At 59.2% G+C, this 26,746-nt stretch overlaps 1 protein-coding gene across 3 annotated transcripts; it reads left to right on the plus strand.

Moving 5' to 3' along the window:
* Window positions 1-2,068: 2,068 nt before the first annotated feature.
* Window positions 2,069-25,491, plus strand: TGM2 (transglutaminase 2). Of its 3 annotated transcripts, XM_056354570.1 has the most exons (14): window positions 2,069-2,075; window positions 10,867-10,912; window positions 13,219-13,398; window positions 15,722-15,964; window positions 17,125-17,243; window positions 18,096-18,224; window positions 18,850-19,030; window positions 20,096-20,228; window positions 20,356-20,459; window positions 20,598-20,837; window positions 20,996-21,268; window positions 23,781-23,941; window positions 24,184-24,320; window positions 24,619-25,491. In XM_056354570.1, exons 2-14 carry the CDS (start codon window positions 10,903-10,905, stop codon window positions 24,773-24,775), a joined length of 2,067 nt encoding a protein of 688 aa, XP_056210545.1. In that variant the 5' UTR covers window positions 2,069-2,075; window positions 10,867-10,902; the 3' UTR covers window positions 24,776-25,491. The 3 variants fall into 3 exon arrangements, with proteins under 3 accessions (XP_056210545.1, XP_056210544.1, XP_056210543.1); XM_056354569.1 differs by lacking the exon at window positions 2,069-2,075 and having other exon boundaries at window positions 10,639-10,912; XM_056354568.1 differs by lacking the exons at window positions 2,069-2,075; window positions 10,867-10,912 and adding an exon at window positions 11,099-11,629.
* The last annotated feature ends 1,255 nt before the right edge of the window (window positions 25,492-26,746 follow it).

Below are 26,746 nucleotides of genomic sequence, written 5' to 3' on the forward strand. Positions count from 1 at the left end.
AGCCATGTCCTACCAAGAGCCAGGCACTGGGCTGCTTGCCAGGGCTCCCTGCTGCTGCCCCAGCCCAGCACCAACAGGCAGCCAGCACCACCATGAAAGCCTCCTATGCCCCCTGCACGGGCTGTGGCTGCAGCCTGGCTTTCCTGCCCACTGCCAGCATCTTGTTGCTGGTAGGGTGGTCCTGCTCAAACTGCTGCTGGCTTGTCCCTGCTGTGCCCTGCCCTGCTGCCGGGCTGCAGCCATTTGCAGAATGAGTCCCTCCCCCTTTTGTAAGGGTTAAATGCCTCTGTCTCTGGTTCTCACTCCCATCCGACCTCCTCCCCAGTACATGGGCAATGATGGTGTCATCCTGCCCAGCCTCCCCACTCGCTGGGAACATGCTGTCCCAAAGTCTTGGGGATCTGGCTGAGCTGGGCACGACCTTGCTGATCGCCATCCGAAACAGCCTGGGGTCCCCAGAGACCCCATCCCTGCAGGTGCATCCTGCCAAGCTACACCGCCTGTTTGGGCACCTGGGAGCAAGCAAAGCCAGGTGGGGAATGGGCTGTCTGGGCCAGGGCGCTGTGCTGCCCACCACCCTAGGCAGCCACATCATGAGCTAATTAAGAGACATCATAGAAAAAGCAGCATCTCACGTAGAGGTTGTTCCAGAAAAGCACTTTCCTCCTCCCAGCCACAGTGCAGTCATGGCTCGCAGCCCTGTGTGATGCTGTGCCTAGGCAAAGGACACTTGCCCATCCGAGTGTTTGTGAGCATCACTCACACCCCCCTCAGCCTTGTTTTTGCCATATCCCCAAGCCAAGCCCCACTGAGCTCCTCTTTGGAGCCTGCGGTCCCAGCTACCCTGCTTGGCACTGTGCTCCTCCTGCCCAGGTCATTAATGGAGTGTTAATGAAGACCAATCCCAGCCTGCTCCCCAGACACTGCCCTGGGGCCTCCTGCCCGTTTCTTCTCCTGGTCCCACCCATTGTCTTTTAAACAGTTCTTTTAAATTCCATCTTCTCCAGCTCAGACGCTAACTTCCCTAGTAGCACTTCTAGCACTGCTTCACTGAAATCCCAGCAGCTGAGTCTACCCCACTCCTTTTGGCTTAAAAGTAATTATCACAGAGAGACAGCGGGGGAGGTCTGCACAATCCACCCTGAGCGAACCGAGCCAGCTTCTCCAATTAACGCCAGGTCCTGAATGTCACTGAGGTCACCCCAGTCAGGACACTCTACAATATTTGTGGCCAAGTGTCTGGCCCTGCACCAAGTTAAAGGGCTCCAGAAATCCGCTGGCTGTGGAGCTGATATAGCACATAAATCCAGAGAAAGAGCAGACGGACGTGCCTCCCCCTACCTCAATATCCCTGTGAGCTGCCCAGCACTGGCTCCCCTTGCGCCAGCCGGCTGAGCATGCCCACTCCCCATCCCCACAGCAGCCAGCTGAGCATGCCCACTCCCCATGCCCACACCGGCCAGCCGGGCATGCCTGCCCCCCATTCCCACAGCTGCACATGCCTGCTTCCCAGTCCCATGCCGGCCAGCTGAGTGTGCCTGCTGCCTATGCCTACACATGCAGCTGGTGAAAGCTGTGCCCGCCTGGATGGCACCCAGCTCATCATGAGAGCCAAAAATCTTTTCTACTTCCAAAAACATTTCAAGCCTGGCTTGACAGTTCCCTCAGTTGATTTTCTGCTCTACCAACAGCTGATTTGTTGTATCATCCCGTTACACACTCGCCTCTGCAGTGCACTGAAGAAGCATCACACCTTCCAAATTCCTCTTTGGATACCAATTTTTGCCTGCCATTTCACAGAAACCCGTGGCTTCAGAAGACCTTGTTATCAGCATGTGGCCACCTGCAGCTGAGCTAAGCCTCCTGTGACCGGCACAGCACACACAGTCCCACCCTGGGCTTGTGCTGGTGCCTTGGCAGGCTGGACACGCCGTCCACATTACTCATCTCCCTTGGGAAAGGCAGACCGCACGCGGGTGATGAGCCCTGCACACCCTGTCGCCATCACAGGCACGCCAGCTCCTGCGCAGGGAGGCCTCTGCAGGGACCTGTGCTACAGCACGGCAGCTCCCGGCGCGGCGAGGGCTGGCGGGGATGGCTGGGACCAGCTGGCATCTGCCGGGGCCGAGCTGCCCAAAACCTGGGCAGCTGCCTGCATCGGCCCCCCCAGCATTGGCGGGGCAGGGGGTCCCAGCATCAGCGGGGGCAGAGGGTCCCCTCCCCGCCACTTCTGCTCTCTTACCATGTCCAGGAAAGTAGTAAATAGACAGGAATTAAAAATGAACGGCTGTGTAAATGAACGAGAGCAAGGAAGAGGGATGAGATTATTATTACTGAAATCATATTGTGTGGAAGCGTTTGGGTGATGCCATTGTTGCATATAAACCGCTCGCTGCTCCGCTGTCATGCGGTGTCACTGGATAAGCATCTCCCATCCACAGCTGAGGCTGCTTTTTATTGCTCTGCAATGCTCCCAGAGTCACAGCACTTCCAGGCTGTGAAGAAACAAAAATGCTAATCAATACTTTTGTCATTTTTGGGATTGATTATTCTAATTAATTCTGGGAGCCGTTCAGCCAGGCTGTGAACAGATAGCTGCTGGCACACAGGGTGGCAGGCGGATTGGGATCTCGTTTATCCCATCATATAATTCAGGAGATGAAATCTCTCTAGTGGCAATGAGTAAAACTTCTTATTGATTCTGAAGTGCTTTGCTTGTTTATAGGAATAACACCTCCCATGCTCCACAAGATGTTTTATGCTTTGCTGTTCTCATGCACCATTTCCAGTGGTGACACAAGGTCAGAGGCTGAAATGGCCCAAATCTGCCAAGGATAGAAGTGGCCAGGACCAAACCTTGGCTTGATGGCCCTGTGTTGGGAAGTTGCCTCTTTGCTTAACTGGGGCAAGCAAAACCTATTTTAGCTTCCAGATTGAAATGAAAGAGGAGCTTACCATTTTTCTTTTATTTTACTTGTGTTTAACTAGCCAGTTTCCTAGGAGCCCTTTCAAAAGGTGCTCAGATCCATGCTGCTGTTCTCTATCACCATCACGCACAGAGCAATGTCAGTTTGAGTCTCAGCATCCCCAAACCTCACCTGGAAAGATTCTGGCACCTGGTCCCAGGCTGTGCAGGAGAGCACCCCCTTACCCCATCCCACAGGCTCTGGGGACTCGGACCCTGCCCTGCCCACGACAGCCAGGTCTCAGCTCCGGGACAGGCTGGGAGGGGATGGGCTGCCCAAAGGTTGTGAGGAGCCAGAGGTAAATCTCAGAAGAACTGGATGTGGCATTTAAGAAAGAAACCCAGGCAAAGCAAACACCCAGAGGCTGGGAAGAAAAGAGACTAGTCAAGACAAGACTGAAAGTCACCAATGCCACAGCAGAATGGACGCCCGGGGCCATACCGAGCCCCTCTTCTGCTGCACACCGAGACAGGGGTCTGATGGCATCGAACTGGAGCAAAACCAGTGAGCTGGGGGCATTTTCTAATTTGCCATTTTTGAGCAGCAGCAGTATGGCAGCAGTAACAGGGATGTCTGCGGTGTGGTTTTGAGATGCCTCGTATTAACATTCTATTCCTCAATAAAATGCTGGGGAGAATCAGGGAAGAAATAATTACTAACATGAATAATAAATGCTTCACATCTGCAACACCATTCCCTGCCCGCGCTGGGTGCTTGGCCAGAAGTGCTGGTGGATCTCTGGGGCTGGGGCCAGGGGAGTCCCTGGGCTGTCAGGGACCTCTGGACTGGGCCAGTGCTCGCCAGCGTTTGCGTTTACTCAAGCCCACGTGGTGTGGGAGCACCCAAGGTGGTGGGATGCCTGAACCAGCCAGAGTCCCTGGGGTGGAAAGTTGCTGCCATCAGTCTCTCCCCCCTGCCCTGCTGGGAAGAGCCTTTTTCTCCATCCTCCACTGCCTTCCTTGGCTAGGAAAACGTTGGGACTTCTTAAATTTTAGGTTTTAGTTTGGAGGGAATAGCATTTCTCATGGAGAAACAGAATCAGCTTCCAAAACAGACGGAATTGAGACTCTTCTGAATAAAGCAAACAATGGCTTTCCTGTTGTTTTTCTTCTTCCAAAAGAAAGAAAAAAAAAAAAAGTATTTTGCAAATCCTGAGATTAACTGATAACAGAAGAGAGAATTTCCGGCCCCTAGCTGGAGGGTGAATCGTTTCCTTGGAGGAGCTGCGCTCTCAGCTGCCCTCAGCCCCCACAGCTGGATGGGCACAGCTGGGTGCCTCCTACCAAAAAGTGTTTTGCAACATTCTGCAAAAATTTTCTTATCTCTACTGATCCTGCATTTCATGATTTATGACTCCAACTCTGACCAATTAAGCTATAACCTTTCCAGAAAGGCAAGCACAGGAGTTAATCAATGTCTTTTTTCTACCCATGAAATGGCAAAATCATTTGTCATGGGCTGGCGGGGGGTGTCCGGCAGGGCCGGGCTGGCAGGGGTCTGGCTGTGCTGGGGCGCAGGGCACAGCAGCAGCCCAGCTCGTGGAGGGGAGCTCTCGCAAGGCTCCAGGGAAATAAATTTTTTTTTGAAGGAAAAAAAGTAGTAAGTATTAGCCTGGAGATGGAGATGGCCCATGTGTCAGGCAAAGATGCCAGCCCCAGGGGCACTGCCTTCCCTTCCCCACGGCCGCTCTCAGGGGCGGCTGGCCCCCCCGTGGCTTCTTGCCTCCTGCTCCGGTGTGATAGCTGGTACCCAGGTGGGCACTGAGCAGGGAGCTCTGGCCGAGGTTGGCGCTGCACTCTTCCTCCTCCTCACTGCCACGCTCCCGTCAAGCCCTGTCCTGCAGACCATGGGGCAGGAGGGACACTGAGGGACCAACCATAGCAAGATGGAGAGAAGAGGAAGGAAGAAACAAACAGGGCAAGAGGCACCAGGGCTGCAATGCTCCTGGCCAGAGCTGCATCCATGCCCTTGCCCTGGGCCAGGAGGAAATTATGTGCAGCAAGGCAAAGGCACAGGGACAACTGCAAGCGGGGCAACACAGACCCCTGGAGGGACCCCCAGCAGTGCTGGTGTCAGCAGAGCTGCCACGGGCCCATTCCCCTCACAGCAGCCCCCATGCCAGGGCTCAGCCACCAGCAGCTGCGGATGTTTTGAAGCACAGGATGGGGACTTGGCCTGTGTGGCAGCCAAAATGCAGTCGTGCCTGGATTTGTCCTCCTGGGGGGCAACCAAGACACCCGGTCTGGCTTCAGCAGGTAAACACAGAGGGAGCCTTTAATCCAAAAGGAAGCTGATACACAAAAAACCCAATGCAGCACCATCCTTGGCTTCACAAGGGCTTTGAAAGGGGCTGCGAGCAGAGATGTCCCGAAGCAGCTTCATTATCTCCAAGCTCCTGCTCTAACAGAGCAAACTTGTGTCTCGCCTGTCATCAGGCTGAGGTGCCTGCTGCTCCTGGGGCAGAGTGGCCATGAAAAAAAAGACAAACCAAAGAAACAAGTAATACCAAAGGAAAGCAGGAAGGGTGAAAGGTAACGCCAAAGGGTCGAACTCTGACAGCTGAACGTAAACTCCTTTGGTCTGAGCTGGCTGGGGCAGGGCCAGCCCAGATGTTTTACAAAATCCCAGCTGTGCCCTGTCCTGCTGGAAAACACAAGTGTGCCAGTGCTCACCTGGGGGCCTGGTGGACGCCCACCCCTGGGAAGCTGCTGACGGGACTGACAGGCGCAGGTGACCCACTGCATGGGGAAGCACATCACTCGCGTTCGAGTCCTGGGGCAATCATGCACCCTCGGCATTTAAATGTGGACACGTGCACTCACAGAGGAACACAAGGATGCTACACACACCAAAGCTGTGGCCGGCGAGTGCAGACCTCTCTTGGTTTTCTTCCACAAACCCCGTCGGAGCCTGCCTGCAATGAGGGAGGAGGATTACTGGGGAGAGGTGCCTCGGAGGAACAGGCAACCTGGGGGCTGGAGGGCTTGGGGGATTTCCAGCAAACTGCTGGGAAATGACACTGGGAGACTGGAATTCAGCTTACACCAGGTTCAACAAGTTTAGTTTACAAAACACTGTATCTCTGCTGACAGCTCCCCTGGCAGCACACGAGTCCATCCTGTGCAGCACCACAGCCCACCCTCCTGCGCTGCAGAACTGCGCCAGCAGCGGGACCGGCCTCGTGCCCATCCTGGGGCCACCAGCACGGAACAGAGAGACAGCTGGAGAATCCACCTCCCCTGCACACATCGCTGCTGCCTGCCCGCAGCTGCCATTGCCCTGGGGTAGTGGGACTGGGGTGCCCCATCCCAGGGGAGCCCTTCCCGAGCGAGCGGCGGCACAGCAGGCAGCAGGGAAACCCTGCCCCAGCCCTCCTGCCCCACGATTGAGCTCCGAGACCAAATAAAACAAGAGACATGCCAGAGGTTTGTGTTTCTTCTTTCTTTTAAATAACAACATGGACTCGGCCTAAGAACAAAGATGGTGACATAACAAATTCCTCCTCAATCCCCCCTTTAGGAGCCAGTTGGAGTGACTTGCCCCAAGGCTTTCCAGAGAAAAGCCTTATCAGCTGGCCAGCTCAGCACTCCAGGAGATGCTGGTTTGGCGCTCTGCACTTCTTGGTAACAGCCTCTGGCTCGGTGTGTGCTGAGAGCCATGAGCCAAAGCCCAGGACTGCGTCTGATGACGACAGCACATCCCTCCTCCTGTCTTGTGAGCAGAGAACACTCTGACCCTGCGAGGCCATGTCTACTGCACACCCCCTCCGTGGCTGGGGCACCAGAGCATGCCATTTTCCCTGGGCCTGGCTGCAGGGCCAGGTGGAAAAACAATCTGCTTTTCCTTGGAAAAGCCAATTCTCCTCCCAAAGGAAAGGCCACCCGTTTGCTGCGCTGCGCTGCCTGGCCTGGCAGGTAGCTGCCCTCTCCTGCCCCACCGGCACTGCCCGCTGCACACGCCAGGAACAAGAGCCCCTTTGTGCCTGCTCCCGAGGCCACCACGGAGCCCCGGTGCAGTGCCCAGCTTGTCTTGCTCAACCACTCACCCAGCACCACAGCTGCCTGCAGCAACCAAAAGCCCTGAAGCAGGATTGGTGCCTGTACAGAGCCAGCTGCTGGCCCAGCCCTGAACAGTGGCATTTGCCCGTGCTGCAGTCACCGACCCCAGCTTCTCCCATCTGCTGCCCGGTCCTCCCTCTGCCCAGGCTACGGTGCCTTACAGACCCTGTCTGCCAGCACTGCCCAGCCCTCCGCTCGGTTCCTACCGGGCACAGAGCAGCTACAGGTTCCCCTCCCTTTTTGAAGTATTTTTCCATGCTCCTCTGCGGCCCCAGCATACAAGGAGTAACTGCTGTGTCCTACGTGCCAGGATCCCTACAGTCAGCCATGAACACTCCCCGCCGGCTCCGTCATCATAAGCAAAAACCACTTTCTCACCCTTTAACCTTTTCCCAAAGTCACATCCCAGCCCTGCTTCCTCCTTTCCAGACCCACCACCCCAGCACGGCCGGGGCAGGGACTGGATGATGCTGGGCTCCCCGCCGACAGGCTCTGGCTGCTGGGGTCCCTGCGCAAGGCAAGGAGCGGACCAGTCCCCGGCTGCGGCTGCGGGAGGCACCGGCTCATGGCTCTGCCAGGGCTCACGCTTTGGGGAACACCCAGGGCAGGAGGCAAATGGGCAGATCTGTTAAAAGTCAGTTCACAACTTCAGGGCGACTCAGAGGAAGACACTGTCCCTTTTTACGGCTTGTTTATCTGCCTGCACAAGAGACTGAGTCAGGATGTGTGGGTGCAGCTGGGGGCTGCCAGCCTCCCCGGCACACACCCAGCAGAGCAAACAGAGGCTTTGCCTGCGCAGGACCAGGGAAGGTGCTTTGAAGCAGCGCCAGGACTGGGGTGGGTGGGAGGGAAGTCACAGTCCTCTGCTGAACACCTTGAGCAAAGAGGAGTTATTTTGGGCATTCAGCAGCACAAACACCCTCTTAATGCAACCTTGTCTTGCTAAGGAGAGTAAAAATAATGCCATCAGTGTGGTTGGCCTTCCATGTGCAGCATTTTCCAGTGCCTGGGCAGACAGATGCCTCTGCAAGACGTGGTGGTGAGCAAAGTGGGCACTACAGGCAGAAACAAGGGAGGTTTCCTCTTGCTGAGATGATGGGACCAAGGCTGGGGTTTCCTGGGCAGTCCCATGGGTCTCAGCTCCTGCCACTTCTGACAGAGGTGCCAGCGCAGCAGGGATAGACGCTGTCAGTCATTCCTGCTCTGTGCTTGGCCAGAAAACCAGACAGAAATTAGTCCCTGCAGCCTGACCAGCACCAGGCACCCCAAACACACCAAGAGCCCTCACAGCAACAAACTGCTCCTGCCTCTTGAGCTGAGCAAGTGGAGTCTGTTCCGCTTGCTCTGCGGCTGACAGTGCCATTATGGGCTGTCTGTCACATGTTACCAGGAGCAAATTAAACACATCCCGAGCACGGGACCTCAGGCTGCTGGGTGCATCCAGAGTTTGCGTGGGGTACAGGCTTGTACAGGCAGAGTAGGACCCTGCACCCTGCAGCAAGAGCACAAACACTGCACTGTCACTGCCGATGGTGAAGGCTCCTGTGCCCAGGAAGCAGCGCTGGGAGCGGGGCCAGCTCGGGGCAGGTGAAAACAGCTGCCAGTGGGGTTTTGGGTTCCCCCTGCCGCCAGCCTTTCCTCAGCCCTGCCACTGCAGTGGCTTGGCAGAGGAGGGGGATTCCTGCACCCCTAATGCTTGGAGAGCTGGGCAGCCCCCTGGCCCCACACCCACAGTGAGCCTTTCATGCATCCATGAGAATGGCTTGACCCAGCTCTGCCCACGCTGCTGGCACTGAGGGGTCTGGGAGGAGGAAGAGGGTGAGAGCTCTGGGAGGAGGAAGAGGATGACATTTTCAGAGGCTACTCCTGACTCTGAGCAAGGAGAGCGGGACCCCATGGCAGTAATGGCACAGATACAGGCAGTACCTGCACAGTTCATCCCACGATGAGGTGAGCACAGCTCTGGGTTAGCAGCTGCAGGGGTGAGAAGGGCTGTGCCAGCACTGGTGGTCCCCCCCAGCACTGCCACTGCACACCCCCAGCCTGTGCACACACGTGGTGGAGCAGTGCATGGACAGCTTTCACTAAAACCACCTGCCCTGAGATGTCCCTCAGCAAGGATTTGCTGCACTCGCTCCAGCCTTCCTCCCAACCTTCCTGGCAGATGGTAACGAAGGATGGGGCTCCCCCAGCCATGGCTGCAGTGCTGGTACCAGCTCAGCTCCTTCACCGGGACGCTGCCTTTCCAGCCCCTCTGCCTACTACCTTGCTGGGTAACACTGCTGCAAAATCGGCCGTGTGCCCACCACAGCGGGGCCGGGGCCCAGCCACACCAGCAGTCCCCAGCTCGCGGGGCTTCTCCTGGGTCTCTGCTCTTGGCATGCTCAGATCTTACCGTGACACTGTCTGTACCAAAAAGGCCCTTGTGGAGCTGGAGGAATTGCACATCTCACTGCAAACCCTCCCGGCGCAGTGCTCCAGCATGCCCGAGCAGGAAGCATCGCTGGTGGCTGGGGGCCCCTCGCAGGGACCACCCTGAGCGCGGGGGGAGCAGATCCAGCTGCAGGACTGGGACAGGGCACACCAGGACACGGGACAGCCCAGGACAGCAGGCCTTTACCTGGGCACAGCCCCGTGCATGGGCCCTGTGGGACAACCCTGAGCACACCAAGCAATGGACCCCAGCCGCTTTCAGACGTTGCCATCCACAAGAAGGTTCTTGTTACCCGCAGCAGCCCTGGAGTGATGCACCATCCACCAGAGCTCCTGGGCGCTGGGAAGGGAGTGGGTCGAGGGGTCTGGGGGGACAGGGGGGGACCTGCTGCGCTGAGAAGGGTTCCCAGTATGCAGCTACCTCTGGCACAGGGGCTGCAGCGTCCTGCACCCGGCCAAGGGCCACACAAAGAGGGTTGGTATGGGGCTGCACCAGGGACAAACCCGTCCTTGGTCCCAGCCCTGGTCAGCTGAAATCCCATGAAGAAAAAGCAGTAACTGAACAAAGTCTGCTCCAGAGGTGAAACTTCTCAAGACCTTACTCATGACAAGCCAGGCCTTTGCTCAGGTACCGAGGGCACCCCAAGACCCCAAGGCCCCATGGAGGTGTGGGGTCTCTGCCCTCTGCCCCTGCAAGGTGGTCCCAGGTGTGTTGGGTCATGCTTGGGGTGCACAGGGAGGGACAGCCCAGGCCAGGCAGCCCCAGGGGGTACCGCTGGCGGTGCCGCGGGGCCAGAGATCCCGGGCCAGGAGCAGGACAGCCAGTGTGTGGGGTGAGGGCTGCCAGGGAAAGCGGTGGTCCCTGCTCCCCATGGCACCGTGTCCCGGAGAGGTTTCCAGCATGTTCCCTCTGGTCACAACGCCCCCCAGGGCCGCCTTTACGGGAAGGGAGACTGGCAGTGCCGAGCAGCCAGAGATGTCCGGGTATGGAGATAAGGCACGGGGGAAGAAAACTTTATAAGGAGAAAACATTCCCCAAGTTACTGGCACCTCGGTGTGAACTGCACAGCCCCTCTCCTCCCCCTATTTTTTTTTTTGTCCCCTCCCCTGAGCTGGCAGCGCTCCCAGCCCCAGCTGGAGGGGGGAGTGGGGGGGGCCGAGGGGCTGCGCAGGGCGGGCAGGGGGAGCCGAGCCCCCGGAGGCTTGGGTTTGTTTTTTTGTTGGGGAGGTGGTTTTTTAAATAGGTGGGACCGAAACCACGCCGTTTCTTGGAAACTTGTGTTTTCCCTTTTTTCCCTCGCCATCCCGGCCGCGGGGGTGTGCACGGCGGCAGCGGGCGCCTATAAACGGGGCGGGCGGCGGGGCAGAGTGGCGGGCGCTGAGGGGCAGCTCCCGGCACCGGGACCAGTACCGGGACCAGCACCGGGACCCCAGCGCAGGGCACCATGGCCGAAGGTAAGACCACAGGGTGACCCCCTCCCGCAGCGCCCGGGGTTTCCGGCCCACGGGAGCCCCCCACCCCCGGGCGCCCTCCCCCCGCCCCCCCCGCCGCCGCCCCGGCACCTGCCCGGCAGCGCAGCGCTCCCGCAGCCGGGGCTCGGCCGCACCGGCAGCCGCTGGCCGCTCGCCCACTGCCCGGCAAAAGAGCCGCTCGCCGCCCTGCCGGCTCTCGCCAAGGGCCATAGGGAACGGGACAGACCGAAACAGCGGACGGCGACGACCAGAAAGGCGCGGTGCTGTGCGGGGTCCACACCTTCCCTCCCGCTGCAGCTACAGGGCTCTGCGGCCGGAGCGGTGCCACTATTTGCAGCACGAAGTTCGGTGCTATTTAAAGCTTTCACTGCTCTTGGAGAAGAGCGTTGACAGCCGGACTAGGGGCATGCACCTACGTTCCACCCTAGTTTAAGGAGGATTTCTGGAGGCTCCGTTATGTAATGCTTCTGGCCTTCAGAAATCGCTCCACGGGGGTGGCTTTTCAGAGCTTGTGTGAGGGGGCAAGGACAACCCCCTGCCTCCCACAGAGCCATCTCCAACATCCCAGGGAACGGGACTGTGCCATACCGACGGGCACGCCAGGTGAGACGGCATCACTGCTCCAGTGCTGCAGGCTGTCCTGGCTCCGTGGGCTCCCGGCACCACAGCAGCGGTGCCAGCGTGGGTCCTTCTGGTCAGGTACTGACACAGGCACCACTGGTGCCTGGCACAGAGCTGAGCAGCTACACACCAGGCAGCTCTTGTTCCTGTGTGCTGGTGCCTGGGACCCCACTGCTACCTGCACACCCTGGCAGCACTGGAGCCCCCTCCCCGCCCACCTCTTGGCACCGATCAGTTCAGGAAGAGGCACCTGTGCTTTGAAAAATCTGCTTTTTGCTAAATCCACTGAGGATGATAAGCCTGGGTGACTGGGACAAGGAGGAGCCCCGGTGCTGCTCTGTTAATATGCTTATTTGCAACAAGTTTGGCTCCGTGGCAGTGAGGTTTGCACTCATGCAGTTCACGTGCTGTAGCATGGAACCATGTTTCTGCTTACAAAGGGGGATGTGGCAAAGAAAAGGACCTTTCTGTGCTCTGTCCCTGCTCCAGGGACTTTGCTCTTACTTATGGACAGTCCCAGCTCTCAGTAGTGTGGTGGGAACCAGTGATGAGCCAGAAGCACGCTGTGGGGTCCCCATGCACAGAGAGCTAGGAGCAGGGTTTCCATTTAGCTCGGGGAACAGTGAGCTCAGGGCCAGCTGTTTCCATTGGGCCTTGGTCTCTGGAGGGCTTGGTGACAACCACGTGCTGGCACCGGGAAGGGGACAGCCAGGGAGAGCTGTGGCACAGGGGCAACGAACAGAGCATCGCCCCTCCAAGCCGTCCTGGTCCCTGGCTGGTGCTGAGCTCGCTGTATGCTCTCCCGCACTCAACGCTTTTGCTTATTCTGGCAACTAACGCATCTGCTGGCGGAGCATTCGGGGGTCACTGGCCTTGAGCGATGATGAACAATATCGCATGCTCCAGCGCAGCGCCTGGGGCGGCGGGGATGCAGCCGTTGTCTGCTCGGGGCTGGGCTGGGAGGCAGAGCAGGGCAGAGCGCCTGAGGCTGGGTAATCAGACACCCTCTTTGTCATGGACTTTACAGTCAGTCACACCAATTTGTCAGCAGTCACAGAACAGTAAAGCTGGTGGAGAGCTGCCCTCAGCCTGGCTGAGGCACAGAGCCATCCCTAACATTCCCTGGGCTCAGCGGCTCTCATTTGGGGTGGGGGCACGCATACAGCAATCCCCAGCCGACGGGCCCCAAGCTTCCCAGAAAGCGGAGGTGGGCACTGGGCTTTGCTCCAGTGCTGGCTGCTGTGAGCCATGTACCTGGTGCAGCTCTGGCAGCACATGGTGCCCCTCCTCTGTGGTGATACTGCGGAGAGCAGCACCACAGCACAAGAAATATGGCACAGAGCTTGGTTGCCAGCTGGCTGCAGGACCTCTGCCCCTGCCCTGGCAAGGTCGCAGCATACGATGTGAGCCCAGCCTGCAGAGCCCTCCAGGAGGGATGCTTAGAGCCCAGCATGGCCGTGGTGCCCAGGGCTATGCCGGACGTACCAGGGGCAGACAGGGCAGCTTGGGCAGAGGAGGCTGCTAAACCCTGTCACCAAGGTCCACAAATGCAGGGCTGACAGCAACCCCTTCTGCCCAGGTGCAGGGGCTGCGTGTGCAGGGCACAGCTGAGCCCTGAGGCCAGCAGCACGGCAGAGGGGATGGCTGTACACACTCTGCCTTTGCAGATCTGGTGCTGGAGACATGGGACCTGCAGTGCGAGCGCAACGGCCGGGAGCACCGGACAGCAGAGATGGGCTGCCAGCAGCTGGTGGTGCGGCGGGGACAGCCCTTCATCATCACCCTGCACTTCTCAGGCAGGGGCTACGAGGAGGGGGTGGATAAACTCGCCTTCAACGTCGAGACAGGTGAGTGCCACCATGACCTACGTCGTGAGTGAGCATCTGCTGCAGGGCAAGCTGCCCTCTGCCCCAGGTTTGCCCCGTGCTCATGTGGGTGCTGTGCCGAGGCCCCCGACCCATCTCACACAGTCCCAGTCCCCTCCCGACAGAAGCTGGTGCCATGCACAGCTTTTATACTGAGAGAGAAAAGGTGGAAACTTGGCTCCTTAACAAGAGCCAAAGGGAAGCAATAAAGAAATAAAACAAAAAACCTGCCACTTCCTCCTCCTCCTCCCACGGCTGAGCCAGACTTGGGGCCATGCCAGAGCTGATGGCTCACTGGGAAGTGCCTTGGCTGAGGCCGGGGAACCCACCCAAGTCTCTTGCCCTTCTGAGAAACACCAGCAAAAGCCAAACTTTTCAGCCAGAGGGTTTCTCAGCACTTCTGCTGATGGTCCTTTTACCCAGCCACCCTGTCACTCAGGCATCCCCAGAGTGGGGTTTGCTCAGGAAACACAAACCCTGGAGGAAAGGAAACATTCCCACTGAGCCTCCCCGAGCAGTACCGGAGATGGTACGTGGGAACAGCATCCAGCAGGTCCCTGGGGTTCCACGCTGGGGGCTTCTTCTGTGGCTGCTGCTGCAGCCCTGGCCAGAGCCTGCTGAGGGTGGCAGGGACACGGTGCAGCCACCGGGCAGGGGCTTGGCCCCTGCCAGCTCGGAGCAAAGGGAGAGGAAACTTTCTTGGGCAAGAATTATTTTGGAGCAACAGTGTCCTGCTGCATCAACCAGGCCAGAATTCAAAGTGAAACTGCACCCGGGTTTCCTTGCAGTGCAAACACTCTACTTCTTTCCCCAAAAAAGCTCCAGTCCTGCCATGGGGTCACAAACATGAACCCAGCACCACCCAGCTTCAACCTAAACCAGCAGCTCCCCTGTTGCTTCCCAGTCCCAAGGCAGCTGTGGCAGGGGTCTGTCCACCCACCGGCTCTTTATGATGCCATGCCGCATCCCGGGCAATCCCCAGCTGGTTTTGCAAGCGAGGAGGAGCCCCCGCGGCGCAGCCTCCTAGGGTGAAGGCAGAGGCTGACGGCAGCTGCCATGGGGCTGGAGTGCAGCCCGGACGCTTGCAGAAAAAGGGCAAAGGTGCTCTGGGTCTTACAAAGGCATGTGGTGACGCTGCATCCCCAGAGGTGGCCCCGGCACGTCCATCACTGCATCGGGACCCGCAGCCCTGGTGGGGCAGGGGCTGCCACACGTGAACCCCACCTCACCCTGGGACAGCAGAGCTGAGGACATGTGCCATGGCAGGAAGGAGGGGAATGGCTCCGTGCACAGTTAGAGCCTGTATTTCTAAAGCAGCCGTGTTTGAAGAGCCCTGCTCAGGTGCCTGCGGGGATGCTGTGGGCTTTGCAGGCAGGGAGGAGGAAGAAGAAGAGGAGGAGGCAGGCTCCTGTGGCTGCTCATCCCCACAGCAGCGCCAGGCTGACCCTTGCCAAAAGGACACGGTTACCTCAATCCGGCCTCCCCGAAAGGACAGAGAGGAGAAACTGTGTCACTCTCATGAGTTCATGAGTATTTTTGGTGACTCGCCTAGTGTCCTGCCCATGCCGTGGGTGAAGGCTGGCAGGGCACCCAGGGCTGCACGCCTGGCACGGGGGAGTGGACAGTGGTGGCACCACCAACCTGGCTGCCGGCCAGCCCTGCACAGGCACTGGCATTGCCACCACACCGTGCTCGGCTGGGCTGGCTGTCACCGGTCCCCAGTGGAGCAGTGCTGGGAGCCGGCCCAATGCAGGTGGCGTGGGTGCAGCTGCTGCTCAGAGGGGCCAGCCGGGATCACGCTGTCCTCGGCTCCAGCGCTGCAGCCACTGATGTAATCGCTAATCATGGGATGTTTGCAGCAACGCCTGAGGCTGCGCACATGTAGTGGGGCTCCTGCCAGGAGCACCCCGGTGGTGATGGGGGCGCTGGGGTTTGCAGCCGGGACTCCCACACGTGGGGCTGCAGCAGGACCGGGCTGCAGTGGGACTTGGCGGCCCCGGTGCAGCCTCGGGAAGGAGGCATGGCTCTGTGAGAAGGGGGGGCACCCCCTCTGCTCTCTTGGCCCTGGGGCACATGTGGGGTGAGTCCCCCTCCCTGCTGCCCCTTCCCAGACAGCAAGGGATGTGCCTGAGCTTCCTGCGGCTGGGCTGCCCTGTGGCCCCAGCACCCAACAAACCAGTGACCATTCCTGTATTGCGAGAGCCAAGGTCTGGGCAGCCACCACAGGGCAGGGGGCACAGGAGCACCACGGGGCAGGTCCCCTTGGCACAAGCACTGGGAGAGCTGTTGTGCTGCTTCTTGGCAGGGCCCTGCCCCATCGAGACGTCGGGAACCAAATCCCACTTTGCCGTGACCGACTTCCCAGAAGAATCGGGCTGGAGCGCCGTGGTCCAGCAGCAGGATGGGGACTCGCTCTCCATCTCGCTCTGCTCCCCTGCCAGCGCCTGCATCGGCCGCTACAGCCTGACGCTGGAGACCTCCACCGGCTACCAGGGCACCAGCTGCCACATAGGCCACTTCGTTCTGCTCTTTAATGCCTGGCACCCAGGTGAGGCTCTCACCTTCCTGAGACCTGGGGCTCCCAGGTAAGGAGAGCACAAGCCACCCCCCAGCTCTGCTGGGGCAGCGCATCCCCATGGGTCTCACACCACTGCAGACCCCAAGTGCCCCAGGCCCTGCCCTGAGCTTATGTCTAAGCAGAAATCCCTACTTTGCTTCCACCTCCACATGGTCCCCACAGCAGGTCAGGGCCATGAGCACAGTCCCCTACCCCAGGACACACACAGCCCCTTTGCCAGCCCCCCAAACACCCTACCCGAGCTGCCCCATCGGAGCTCACCACTGCAGTGCTGGTGTGAAGCCCTGAACAGCTCCCAGCTGGGCACTGGGCAGAAGAAAAGCCCCTAATTGCCCCCGATTGCCCCCACCTGGCCCTGCCTGCCTGCCTCACCCCCAGCCCCAGGACCAGCACCCCGCTGTGGGCTCGGGGACCAGCCCTGGGTGTTCCTGTCCCGGTGAAACTCAGGCAGCCTGACACAGAAGGGAGGCTCCGTGCTGCAGGGTGGAATGACCCTGTGCAAACAACAGCCGGGATTTTCATCTATCCACGTCCTTCCTCTGCCCCGAGGAGCAGCCCCCTGCCCCGCTCTCGGCTCCCCCGGCAGACCTGGCTGACATGGCGTTTCCTGAATCCCCAATGCTCCGTGTCGGCTCTGCCGAGATAAGGAGCTTTAGGAAGCTTCGCTCACCCAGCACTGTGCCAAGCATTGGTGCTGGGGATGTTATGTGTTGGGTTTTTTTCTGAAAATATTTCCAGTAAATAGTGATTTTTCCAGCAGTAACTGCTGTGCAAGCAAAATGGCTTCAGCAGTGATCTCAGCCAGTGCTCCCAGTTCCCACTGCTTGCTTCTCCCACCAGGGAGGTCTCCCCTCCTGGGAAAAGACCCAACTCCATAAAATAAAAGGGAGGAAGGAGAAATGAGGAAGAATGGAGAAGGAATCACAAGCCTGCTGACAATTTCCCATCAGCTCAAATCAAGCTGCGTTGAAATCCTCCAGCAGCTTTTTCAGACGGGAGCAGTTCCAGCCCTGTTGCCTCATTTCCCACCAGACACATCCCCTGTTACTGCCGGGCATGTCCCCGGGGAGGGGGGAGCCCTGAGGCGGGGGGGGACAGAGCCTGCTCCCCATCTCTTGCTCTCCCCGCAGAGGACACGGTTTTCCTCCGAGACGAGGATGAGCGCTGTGAGTACGTGCTGTCCCAGCAGGGTCTCATCTACCAGGGCACCTGTGACTACATCACCTCTGTCCCCTGGAACTTTGGCCAGGTGAGTGGGGCATGGCCCCCGGGAGCCCCGGGACCCCCGGCCAAGCCCAGCTCCGTGCAGCCCTGGCACTGCAGGGCAGAGGGGCTGGTGCCACATGTGTGCCCCGAACATGGCCAGCACCTTGGGGATGATCTGGCCCCGCCATGCAGCCGTGGGACAAACAAGCCAAGCTCTCATTTCCAAGAAGGGAACGTGCTGACTTCAAAGCGTGGCAGGGTGAGGGGAGCGTTCCTGCATGGCTCCTGGGGGCCCTGGGGCCGCACGCTCCTAATCGGGGTGGCCACGCTGCACCGGGAGCCAGCACCCGATAACACGCTCCCTGGTGCCATGCTGGCCATGCCGATAAGGCAGCAGCCGTGCCCCAAGATGCAGCCCCCCCCCCCCACTGGGCCCCAGCACAGGGGACCCCCAGCCGCCCCCCCAAGCCCGGGGCTCTCCCAGAGGGTCTGCGGGGCTGGCAGGAGCAGGACAAGCACTCGGTTCAGGGCAGGGCTGTGAGTCACCCGGTGATGGGAAATCGGTGGTTTTCCCCAAGGTCAGCTCCGTGCCTGACGCTGGTGCAGGGGTGGCTGCAGGGAGCAGGATCTGGCCCCAGCGCGAGGGCAGGAGCTCGCCCTTGGGCTTCACAGCCTGAGCCCCACCAGCTGCAGCGCCAACCCCTTGTCACGGTGGCACAAATGGGGGATGTCACTTAGCAGGCACTGGCTCGGGGAGAGGACCCTGGAGATGCGTGACCCCTGTGTGCCAGGCAGCTCTGCTTGCAGGGGCATCGTGGTGAGCCAGGGCGTGAGGTGGGAGAGCCTCCGTGTGCCAGGGGGGCCTCACACACCTTGTCTCCCCTCTCTGCACCAGTTTGAGGATGACGTCTTGTCCATCTGCCTCAAGCTGCTAGACACAAACCCCAAATTCCTGAGGGACCAGAACCAGGACTGCTCCCACCGCAATGACCCCGTGTACATCGGCAGGGTGATGAGTGCCATGGTGAGTCCTGTAGAGCTCTGGCCACCAGCGCACCCAGAGGGGTGGCCCCATGTCCCCTGGGGCGCAAACCTCCCTCTTGCTGTCCCCCCAGCTACAGCCTGCAACTACAACTGTGACAGAGGTGGCATTTGCCATTCCCCACTCTGGTCACACCATTTTCCCTCCCTGGGGTGTTTCACATCCCCTTTCCAACCTTTCCTGCTATTGCTCTTATATCACATACACGTGTAAGAGCTTTCTAAGAGAAGAGAGATAGCAGAGGTGGGCACACACCACCCCAGGAGCAGCCTTTGCTCCTTGCTGGCTGCTGCAGGTGATAATCACACCCAAACTCCCAGGCAGGAGGACATGCTTCTCAAATCCATCCCCAGTTAGCACATCCCCACTCTCCCACCCTGTGCCTCCCCAGCAACTCGGGATGTAGGCGGAGGCGGGTGGCGGTGTAAGACCACACTGGGATGCACACAGATGCTCTTGCACCACATCGCCTGCATCCCGGTGAGCTCTTGCACAGCTCCAGGTTGGCGAGGTGGTGACGGCATGTGTGAGCTGGGGGAAGGCACTTTCCCTCCCTCACCAGCCTGCTCCTGCCCCATCCATCGCAGCCCCTCTTGTCGTGCCACAGATAAATTGTAATGATGAGGACCTGGGGGTGCTGGCGGGGCGGTGGGACAACCATTACGAAGATGGGACGAGCCCGATGGCCTGGATCGGGAGCGTGGATATTCTCAAGAGGTGGAAGAAGTTTGGGTGCCAGCCCGTCAAATATGGCCAGTGCTGGGTCTTCGCTGCTGTGGCGTGTACTGGTGAGATCAGCCATCTCCTGTCTCCCCTTCCCTGCAGGTTGGGGTCACCCATGTCCCCCCTGTCTCCCTGCCCTCCACCTGCTCCCTGTGCTGCAGCAGGAGGGAACCGCTAGGGCTGATTACAATTAGCCTGCAATGATTGCTTAGCAATTAAGCTCTCTGTTATTCTAAGTTCTCAGGAAACGGAGGGAAAAAAATTATAGAAAAGAGCTCTGGCTTTTCAATTAGCAGAGAGGGAGGAGCTGGATGTACTGCACAGAAGAAAAGCAGCTTTAAGGTCAAGTTTACAATAGTCATGAATCCACTGAAATAAAAATAATTTCACTGCCATCAGGGCAGTCGGGCTGGGGCAAAAGAGAAGAAAAATTCCAGGCTCGCTTCTGTTGTGAAGTGCATGCACACACTTGTGCAATTTTGCCCCGAGAAAAGCGCTGTACTTGCAGGGATGCATGAGCGCGTGTGTGCATTTATGTATCGCAGATATACGAGATCCTTTTTAGAGGAGAGAAATAGCAAAAAACTAAAGTGGATCTTCTGCAACTCACAGAAGTTTATAGCTTTCCTTTGAAGCATTGTAACTACCTCCTGTTCCCCAGGGAGCTCCGCTCGCAGTAAAAGGCAGCTGTGAGATTAAACAAGAGGTTGCCGTGCGCTGCTGCCCGTGCACTCCCTCAAAAGCGCTCACAGCCGCTTTTTTGCCTTTTTTCTACTGCAATATCAAAACCCAGCAGACTGTCGGTGCCGCGTGCCACCCATCTTGCCCACGGCACACTGAGCCCCATGATGACTGCAGGAACTGGCTCGTCCTGGGGATCAGTCCCCAGGCACCTCTCCAAGGGGGAAAGGGAAGGGCAGGAGCTGCGCAGACCCAGGGCTCCTTGGGGCAGGAGCTGTGCAAACCTGGGGCTCTATGGGATGGGAGCCGTGCAAACCCAGGGCTGCCCAGGACAGGAGCTGTGCAAGCCATGGGCTGTGCAAACGTGGAGCTCCATGGGGTGGGAGCTGTGCAAATCCAAGGCTGTGCAAACCCGGGACCCCACCTCACCCTGCCCTGCCTCCCTGCAGTCATGCGGTGCCTGGGGATCCCCAGCCGGGTGGTGACCAACTACAGCTCAGCCCACGACACCAATGGCAACCTGGTCATTGACCGCTACCTCAACGAGTCAGGGGACTTGCAGCAGTCCAAGGAGAAGATTTGGTGAGTAGCATGGTGGGACCCCAGCTTGCCCACCCCCAGGGCAGTGTTGACTCTTCCCCAGTACTTCCCCAGAGCCCGGCGGGTGCTGGGGGAGGCTGAGGCCCCTTTGTCCTGGCTTCCCTTGCAGGAACTTCCACTGCTGGATAGAGTCCTGGATGGCCCGTCCAGACCTGGCACCCGGCTACGATGGGTGGCAGGTGCTGGACCCAACACCCCAGGAGAAGAGCGAAGGTACGGCACACCCCACGCTGGCACTGCATCCCGCCCCACACCTCTGACATGGCGGGGTCTCCCCCCACCGCAGCCATGTCCCACCACGCTGGTGGCCAAACCCTGGGTGGTCGGTGATGGCGGCTCCGCTCCCTACAGGGGTTTTCTGCTGCGGGCCGGCCCCGGTCCGAGCCATCAAGGAGGGCGACCTGCAGCTGAAGTACGACATTCCCTTCGTCTTCGCGGAGGTGAACGCTGACCTGGTGTACTGGGTGGTGAAGCACGATGGGTCGCAGAAGAAAAGCACCCAGTCCTCGCTCGTGGGGAAGAACATCAGCACCAAGAGTGTAGGCAGGGACAGCAGAGAGGACATCACCCACAACTACAAGTACCCAGAGGGTACGGGGCAGCAGTGGGGGCAGAGACGGGTGGGGGTGGCTGCTGGGACACAGCGGGGAAACAATTAATTAATGCAACTGCACCAGGAGAGCAGAAGCAGCCTGGACCATGCTCCCCCGGACCCCCCTGGGAATGATGTGTTTTCTCATGCACGACAGGGTCTGAAAAGGAAAGAGAAGTGTTTGCGAAGGCAGAGCATGAGAGGAGCTCTCTCGGGGAGGACGACGAGGGGCTGCACGTCAGGATCAAGCTGTCGGAGGGTGCAAACAACGGCTGCGACTTCAATGTCTTCGCTGCCATCAGCAACAACACAGACACAGAGCGAGTCTGCAGGCTCATGCTGTGCGCCCGGACTGCCAGCTACAACGGCACTGTTGGGCCCCAGTGTGGCATGAAGGACCTGCTGAACGTCACCCTTGCGCCCCGGGCAGGTAAGAGATCTGCTGGCAGTGAGGACAGGAGGCTTCGGTGAGGGCTGGGTCAGGTCAGCAATTTTTCCATGTTCAGCTCCCAGGGTCTGCAGTGAAGCTGTGGTTCTGGGGTGGGGGCCGGGGCCGGGTCCCCCCAGCAAAGCAGCGCTGCCACTGGGTCTGGGCTCTGCGCCGACAGCTTTCCAGAGAGGAAACCTGGTCACAGCCGCCCACTCCGTGCACACGACAGCTGAGCGACAATAAGCGCTGGGTACGTCCCGTTGGTGTGGGGAGCCACGAGCAGCAGGACAGGCTTCAGGCTCGCACAGAGTCCCCCAGCCCCGCTCAGGACCTGAGGGCCAGCACCAGCTCCCCAAAAACATGGTGTGAGCCAAGGGCAGGTTTTGCTGGCAGCCTTCTCCATCCTTGTTTCTCCAGCCTGGCATGAGAACTGCCGGTGCCACAGGGGCGATGGTACCCCCTCCCTCTGCCTGTATCCCCTTGTTTGTACCACCACCACCGGTTCGCCAGGTCGGCATGCTCTAGGCTGGCACAGGGCAGCGACTGGAAGAGTTTGTTTAATCCCATGGAAAAACAGCAGCATTAAAGCATGGGCAGGGGCTGGGCAGCACGGACAGCCAGCACCCAGAGATGGTGCTGGGGCACTTCTCCATCTGACAGCCCCATGCCATGTCACCCCCATTTGCCAGCGACTGCCTCGGCAGGCAAAGCCCCAGGCTGGTGGGGGCTTGTGCAAGCTGCAGCTCCAGCACAAGGCTGCTCAGTGAACGATGCCTCCTTCGGGGTCTTCCTCCTTATTTATCTACTACTGTGGATTTTTAATCTTTGATGAAAGGATACGGAACATTGCTCAGGCAGGGCGCAGGAAAGGCATTTAGAGCAGGACTAAAGTCACTGCCATTACATCCATCATGCCCAGGGAGCAAGCTGCATGCATCCCAAGGCTGCTGTCCCAGAGAGCTCTGTTGCACTTGTCTGCATCCCTCTCTTGCTCTTCCATACACCTCTGCTTTGCAAGCTGGAGCCGGGCCAGGCTGGTCTCTGAACAGGATTTTCCCACAAGGCAGGGAGAGCGGGACTGACCTCAGGTCAGCTCCAAGAGCACGGTCCCAGGCTGGGGGGAAGCAGAGGGTGCTGGGTTTTGACAGTCACAGCAGCACTGGAGCTCTCAGCATCTCCTCCTTGTGTGGGCGCAACGTTTCAGTCCTGGTGCAGGCCAGCTGAACTTTCCTTTGACTTTGTTACAAATTACCATTACCGCCTGGTAATTAAACCAGAGTTTTGATTTATGTCAAGTTTTCCACAGACCCTTCAGGGTTTAGAAACGTAATACATCTGCTGTCCTGGAACAGCCTAATTTTTAATCTACGCCAAAATCTGCTCTCCTAACCAGGCCCGTAACAAATGTAGCGCTCGGCTCTCTGCTATTTATTGAGATCCATTAAGGGAATAACAAATGTGCCTGCTTTTGCTGCTGCGGAGCAGGATGCTGCCTTTGCTCCTGCTGGCAAAGCCCTCCCCGTGGCGTCGGCGCTGGCAGGTACCAGCACCTGTAGAGCTGCTCCAGAACCTTCTGCTGGGCTGGATGGGGACAGCAGGGGCCACATGGTGCCCAGCCCACCAGAGGGGCCCTGCTGGCCTTTAGAGTCTTTAATGTTCCCATCCACAAGTTAATCTAACATCATTTTCTCTGAAGCTTTAACTATGAGCTCCTGAAGCTTCTTCCCCCAGCATGTGCTTGGGAACGCAGACCCCAGGACTCCCAGACCACAGCCTTTCGGGAGCCCCTCCGCTCCATGCTGGCACGGGGAGCCCAGCTGGAGCGGTGCTGGGCCCGTCCCTCTCCCCGCAGCCTCAGCCCTTTATGTCCTGCCCCGGGAACGCCAAGCTTCACTTCCAGTGGTCACGGCCTCCCCAGGGTCCTTCCCCAAGACAGCTCCGCAGCTGGCTGCCATCTGCCTCTCCCGCTCAGCACAAGACCACCCAGTCCCCAAAGGGCTTTGGGATAAACAGGGCTCCGAGCTGAGCAAGGGCAGCTGCCAGGGAGCTGGGCTGTCTCCCGCCACCGGCTGTGAGGGCTGGCAAAGCCCCTCCAGGGCCCTGGCGCAGGCGCATCCCTGCGTGGGTGGCAGCAGCACCAGCACCCCAGGGACCCAGCTGCGCACTTGACTGGCTGCAAGTGTCAATGGCTCATTTGGGAAACGTCAGTGATCTGGGGCTTGATGACAGCTAGCTAAATATAACCTATTTTCTTTTGGAAATGATAAGGATTGACATCCCCCAGCACAGGCTTGTTTGTGGGCTCATGGTGCTGTGCTCACCTCATGATGCCCCTTCCCCACATAGGGACCCAAGTGCTGCGGGGACCCCAGTTCCCCCATCCTTGCAAGGCACCTGGAGAAGCTCCTGGGGAGCCCACAGCATCCCAGCAGCAGCTGGGTGCCAGTGCAGGGCCGTGGGTGCTGGGCTGGGAAGGGGGTGAGCCCTGACCCCACTCTGCTTCCCCTTCCAGAGAAGACCGTGCCCCTGTGCATCCTGTACGAGAAGTACAGGGAGAGCCTGACCCAGGACAATCTCATCAAGGTGGTGGCTCTCCTAACAGAGTACCAGACTGGCAACATTGCCGTGGCCATGAGGGATGTCTACATCCAGAATCCAGAGATCAAGATCAGGGTAAGGGCCCCAGACCCTGTCCCAGGTAGGTCTGGGGGGAACACTTCCCCTTGACGGGGGTTGCTGCGATCACCATGGGGGGTTGCTCTCAGTGACCCAAGCCCTAGGGCAACCCCACAGTGGTGGGGCTTCAGCAGCATCCCCGGGGACCTGCCTCAGCCCCACCAGGCTCGGGGTGGCAGGGGGAGCACCATGGCCCCCAGGCATGGCAGTGCTGGGGGTCCAACCCCTCCTGCTTGCAGGTTTTAGGGGAGCCGATGCAGAAGCGGAAGCTGGTGGCAGAGATCAGCCTGGTGAACCCCCTCACAGACCCCCTGAACAACTGCGTGTTCGTGGTGGAGGGTACCGGCCTCACCGATGGGCAGCGGATCAAGGAGCTGTAAGAGCTTTTCCCGTTGGGAATGGGGTGGAATTTTGTGCCTGGAGCCCTCCAGGGAGGGCAGCCCTGGGGCCTGGCTCCGCTATGGACACAGTGGGAGCTGGGGCTACGCTGGTTGCTGCAGGGCACAGGGGCTTTGAGCATCTGTGCGTCACTGGGGAGGGGGGCTTGGCCACACCACAGGGGGGTCCCTGCTTCCCAGGGTCCCAGCTCCCTTCGGCAGCATGGTGGGCACAGGGAGGGTGATGGATTGTGGGGAGGGAGAGGGGCCACCCTGCTGACCCCTGCCCTCCTGCAGTGAGGAGCCCGTGCAGCCGCAGGCTGAGGTCAAGTTCAGGCTGGATTTCGTGCCATACCAGGCGGGGCTGCGCAAGCTGATGGTGGACTTCGAGAGTGACAAGCTGATGGGGGTGAAGGGCTACCGCAATGTCATCATTGCGCCCCAGCCCAAGTGAGCGGCCACCTCCGCCCCTGCTGCCCCAGAGACCCTGCCTCTCCTCCTGCTCAGGGGCTCACCAGCTCCCCGCTCGCTTTAGCCCAAGATGGTCCCAGAGACGCATGGAAGGATGACTGCCAAAGCCTAGCGCGACCCCAGCGCAGTGGCTGCGGTGCCATGCTCTTCCCCAGGGCACTGGGTGCTGCAGGGAGAGAAGCAATGGGGCCTTCGGGGGCTCCCTGAGGCAGCTGCTCGATTCATCACCTTTCCCTCACCCTGTGGGGTGGAAATGTCCCTGTCCCACCTGTCCCCCAGCCTGGCTGCAGCAGGGACCCCTGGAGCCCAGCACGGCCAGGCCATGGCCAGCCCCCTCCTCCTCCTGCAGCACTGGCAGCCCCAGGCTGCAGAGCAGATTTCATAACCAAACCGCAGAACAACTTTCTCCAGCACTGACTGCACCTCAGCCATGCCCACGCGTGCCATTGCCATTCGGTAGAGAAAAGATTGTATACTGTGAGCACAAAGCTGTTTATATGCTACCGACATATACAACAAATCTGTTTATAGCTATATAAATATATACTGCATATAAGCCTACTGCACAGGTAGAGCAGGGTATTCGCTTTAACAACCGTTCCTGTTGCTGCAAACAGCATGCAGTGTGGGATGGGACATTACCTTGACATGAGTTAACTAAGCCAGCACTGAATAAAAACTCTATTTTTCACTTTTAAAGCCAGACCCGGCTCTTCCTGAGCATCCTCCCGGAACAGAGGCACCCAGCAGCTCCTCGCCCAATGCCCAAGCGGGTGCACCCCCAGCCCAGCACTGAGGCTTTGGGTTTATTGCTGTGGCCAGCACTTTGCTGCAGTAAAGCCACGCTGTCAGCCCTGGTTTAGCCACCTCCTCTGCCCTGAGCCACAGAGCCAGCACACCCTGGCATTCCTGGGGTGCTCTGCAGCTCGGGGGTTGTACCCGGAAAAAGCCGTGACCCCTGCGACTTGGCAGCACCCACAGCGTGGGGTAAACCCGTGCTCAGCCTCCACGGCAGCATGGCCCCAGAGGCCAAGGCAGATGCCACATGTTTCTGGCGCGTTTCTCCGGTAGCAGAAACAGCACAGTGCTGCAACTGCACAAGGAAGAAGAGAGAAAATTCATACAGGAAATCAGAACAGGTTTTGCACGCCCAGGTTCTCAGGGTTACCTACGGGCAGCTGCCAGCACAGCCGAAGAAAGCGCAGGCCAGCAGCCAAAGGATGAAAACCCATCCTGGGAGCGAGGGAAAAGGGGTGGCTGAGTGCAGGGTTGCAGGAGGAACGGGGGTCAAGCACTTCCCAGAGCACAACCCTCCCACTTTCTCCCCACAAACATCGTGAGAGCCTCCCTGCCTGTTACACAAACGCCATAAAAAAACATTACAGAACTGATGGCCTCCAGCTGCAGCCAGGGGCTCCCGCACCCGCAGCGGCCCCAGGCTGAGGGGACGCACCAGCCCAGGCACTGCCTGCCCGAACCGGGGGACAGTCTGTAGCAGCCGGGGTCCCCGCTCGGTGGGCATGCACCCGGCTGGGGCTGGGCCCCCTGTCCCGGCCACAATCCGGGGTGGATGGGGGCTGGGAGCATTCCCTACCCAGCACAACCTATCCTCCAGCTTCCCCTTCTGTTTAAGATGAGCTAACATCTCCACGTGCAGCTGCTGGCCTCTCCCAGGGCCGGCTGGGTGCCCATGGCCAGACACCCCAGCGCCCGGCTCTGCTCAGCCCGGGGCAGCCCCAGCCTCAGCTTCTGCCCCAGGCAAGTGGCTGGGGTGGGCACTGCCAGGTCAAGGATTTGTGCGTGGCAGCAGGTTATTTGGCTGACAAAATCTTTCAAGATGACCCTCTTCCAGGATGGCCCTGTGGTCCTTCTCCCCCTACCCTGGGGAGGTTTAACCACCACCGCTCTCCATCCTGCTTTCTCGAACGCAACCAGAGCGCGCAGCTGGGACCAC

Source organism: Falco biarmicus, chromosome 10 (genome assembly GCF_023638135.1).
Source record: "Falco biarmicus isolate bFalBia1 chromosome 10, bFalBia1.pri, whole genome shotgun sequence".
Classification (NCBI taxonomy): Eukaryota; Metazoa; Chordata; class Aves; order Falconiformes; family Falconidae; genus Falco; species Falco biarmicus.

What these genes read in the sequence shown, in the direction of transcription:
- TGM2 (XM_056354568.1), top strand. Translation starts at nt 11,392, where the DNA reads ATGCTTCTGGCCTTCAGAAATCGCTCCACGGGGGTGGCTTTTCAGAGC. An exon ending in CGCCTTCAACGTCGAGACAG is followed by an intron (nt 13,399 to 15,721) that starts GTGAGTGCCACC and finishes GCTTCTTGGCAG; the next exon opens with GGCCCTGCCCCATCGAGACG. An exon ending in GGGCAGCGGATCAAGGAGCT is followed by an intron (nt 24,321 to 24,618) that starts GTAAGAGCTTTT and finishes GCCCTCCTGCAG; the next exon opens with TGAGGAGCCCGTGCAGCCGC.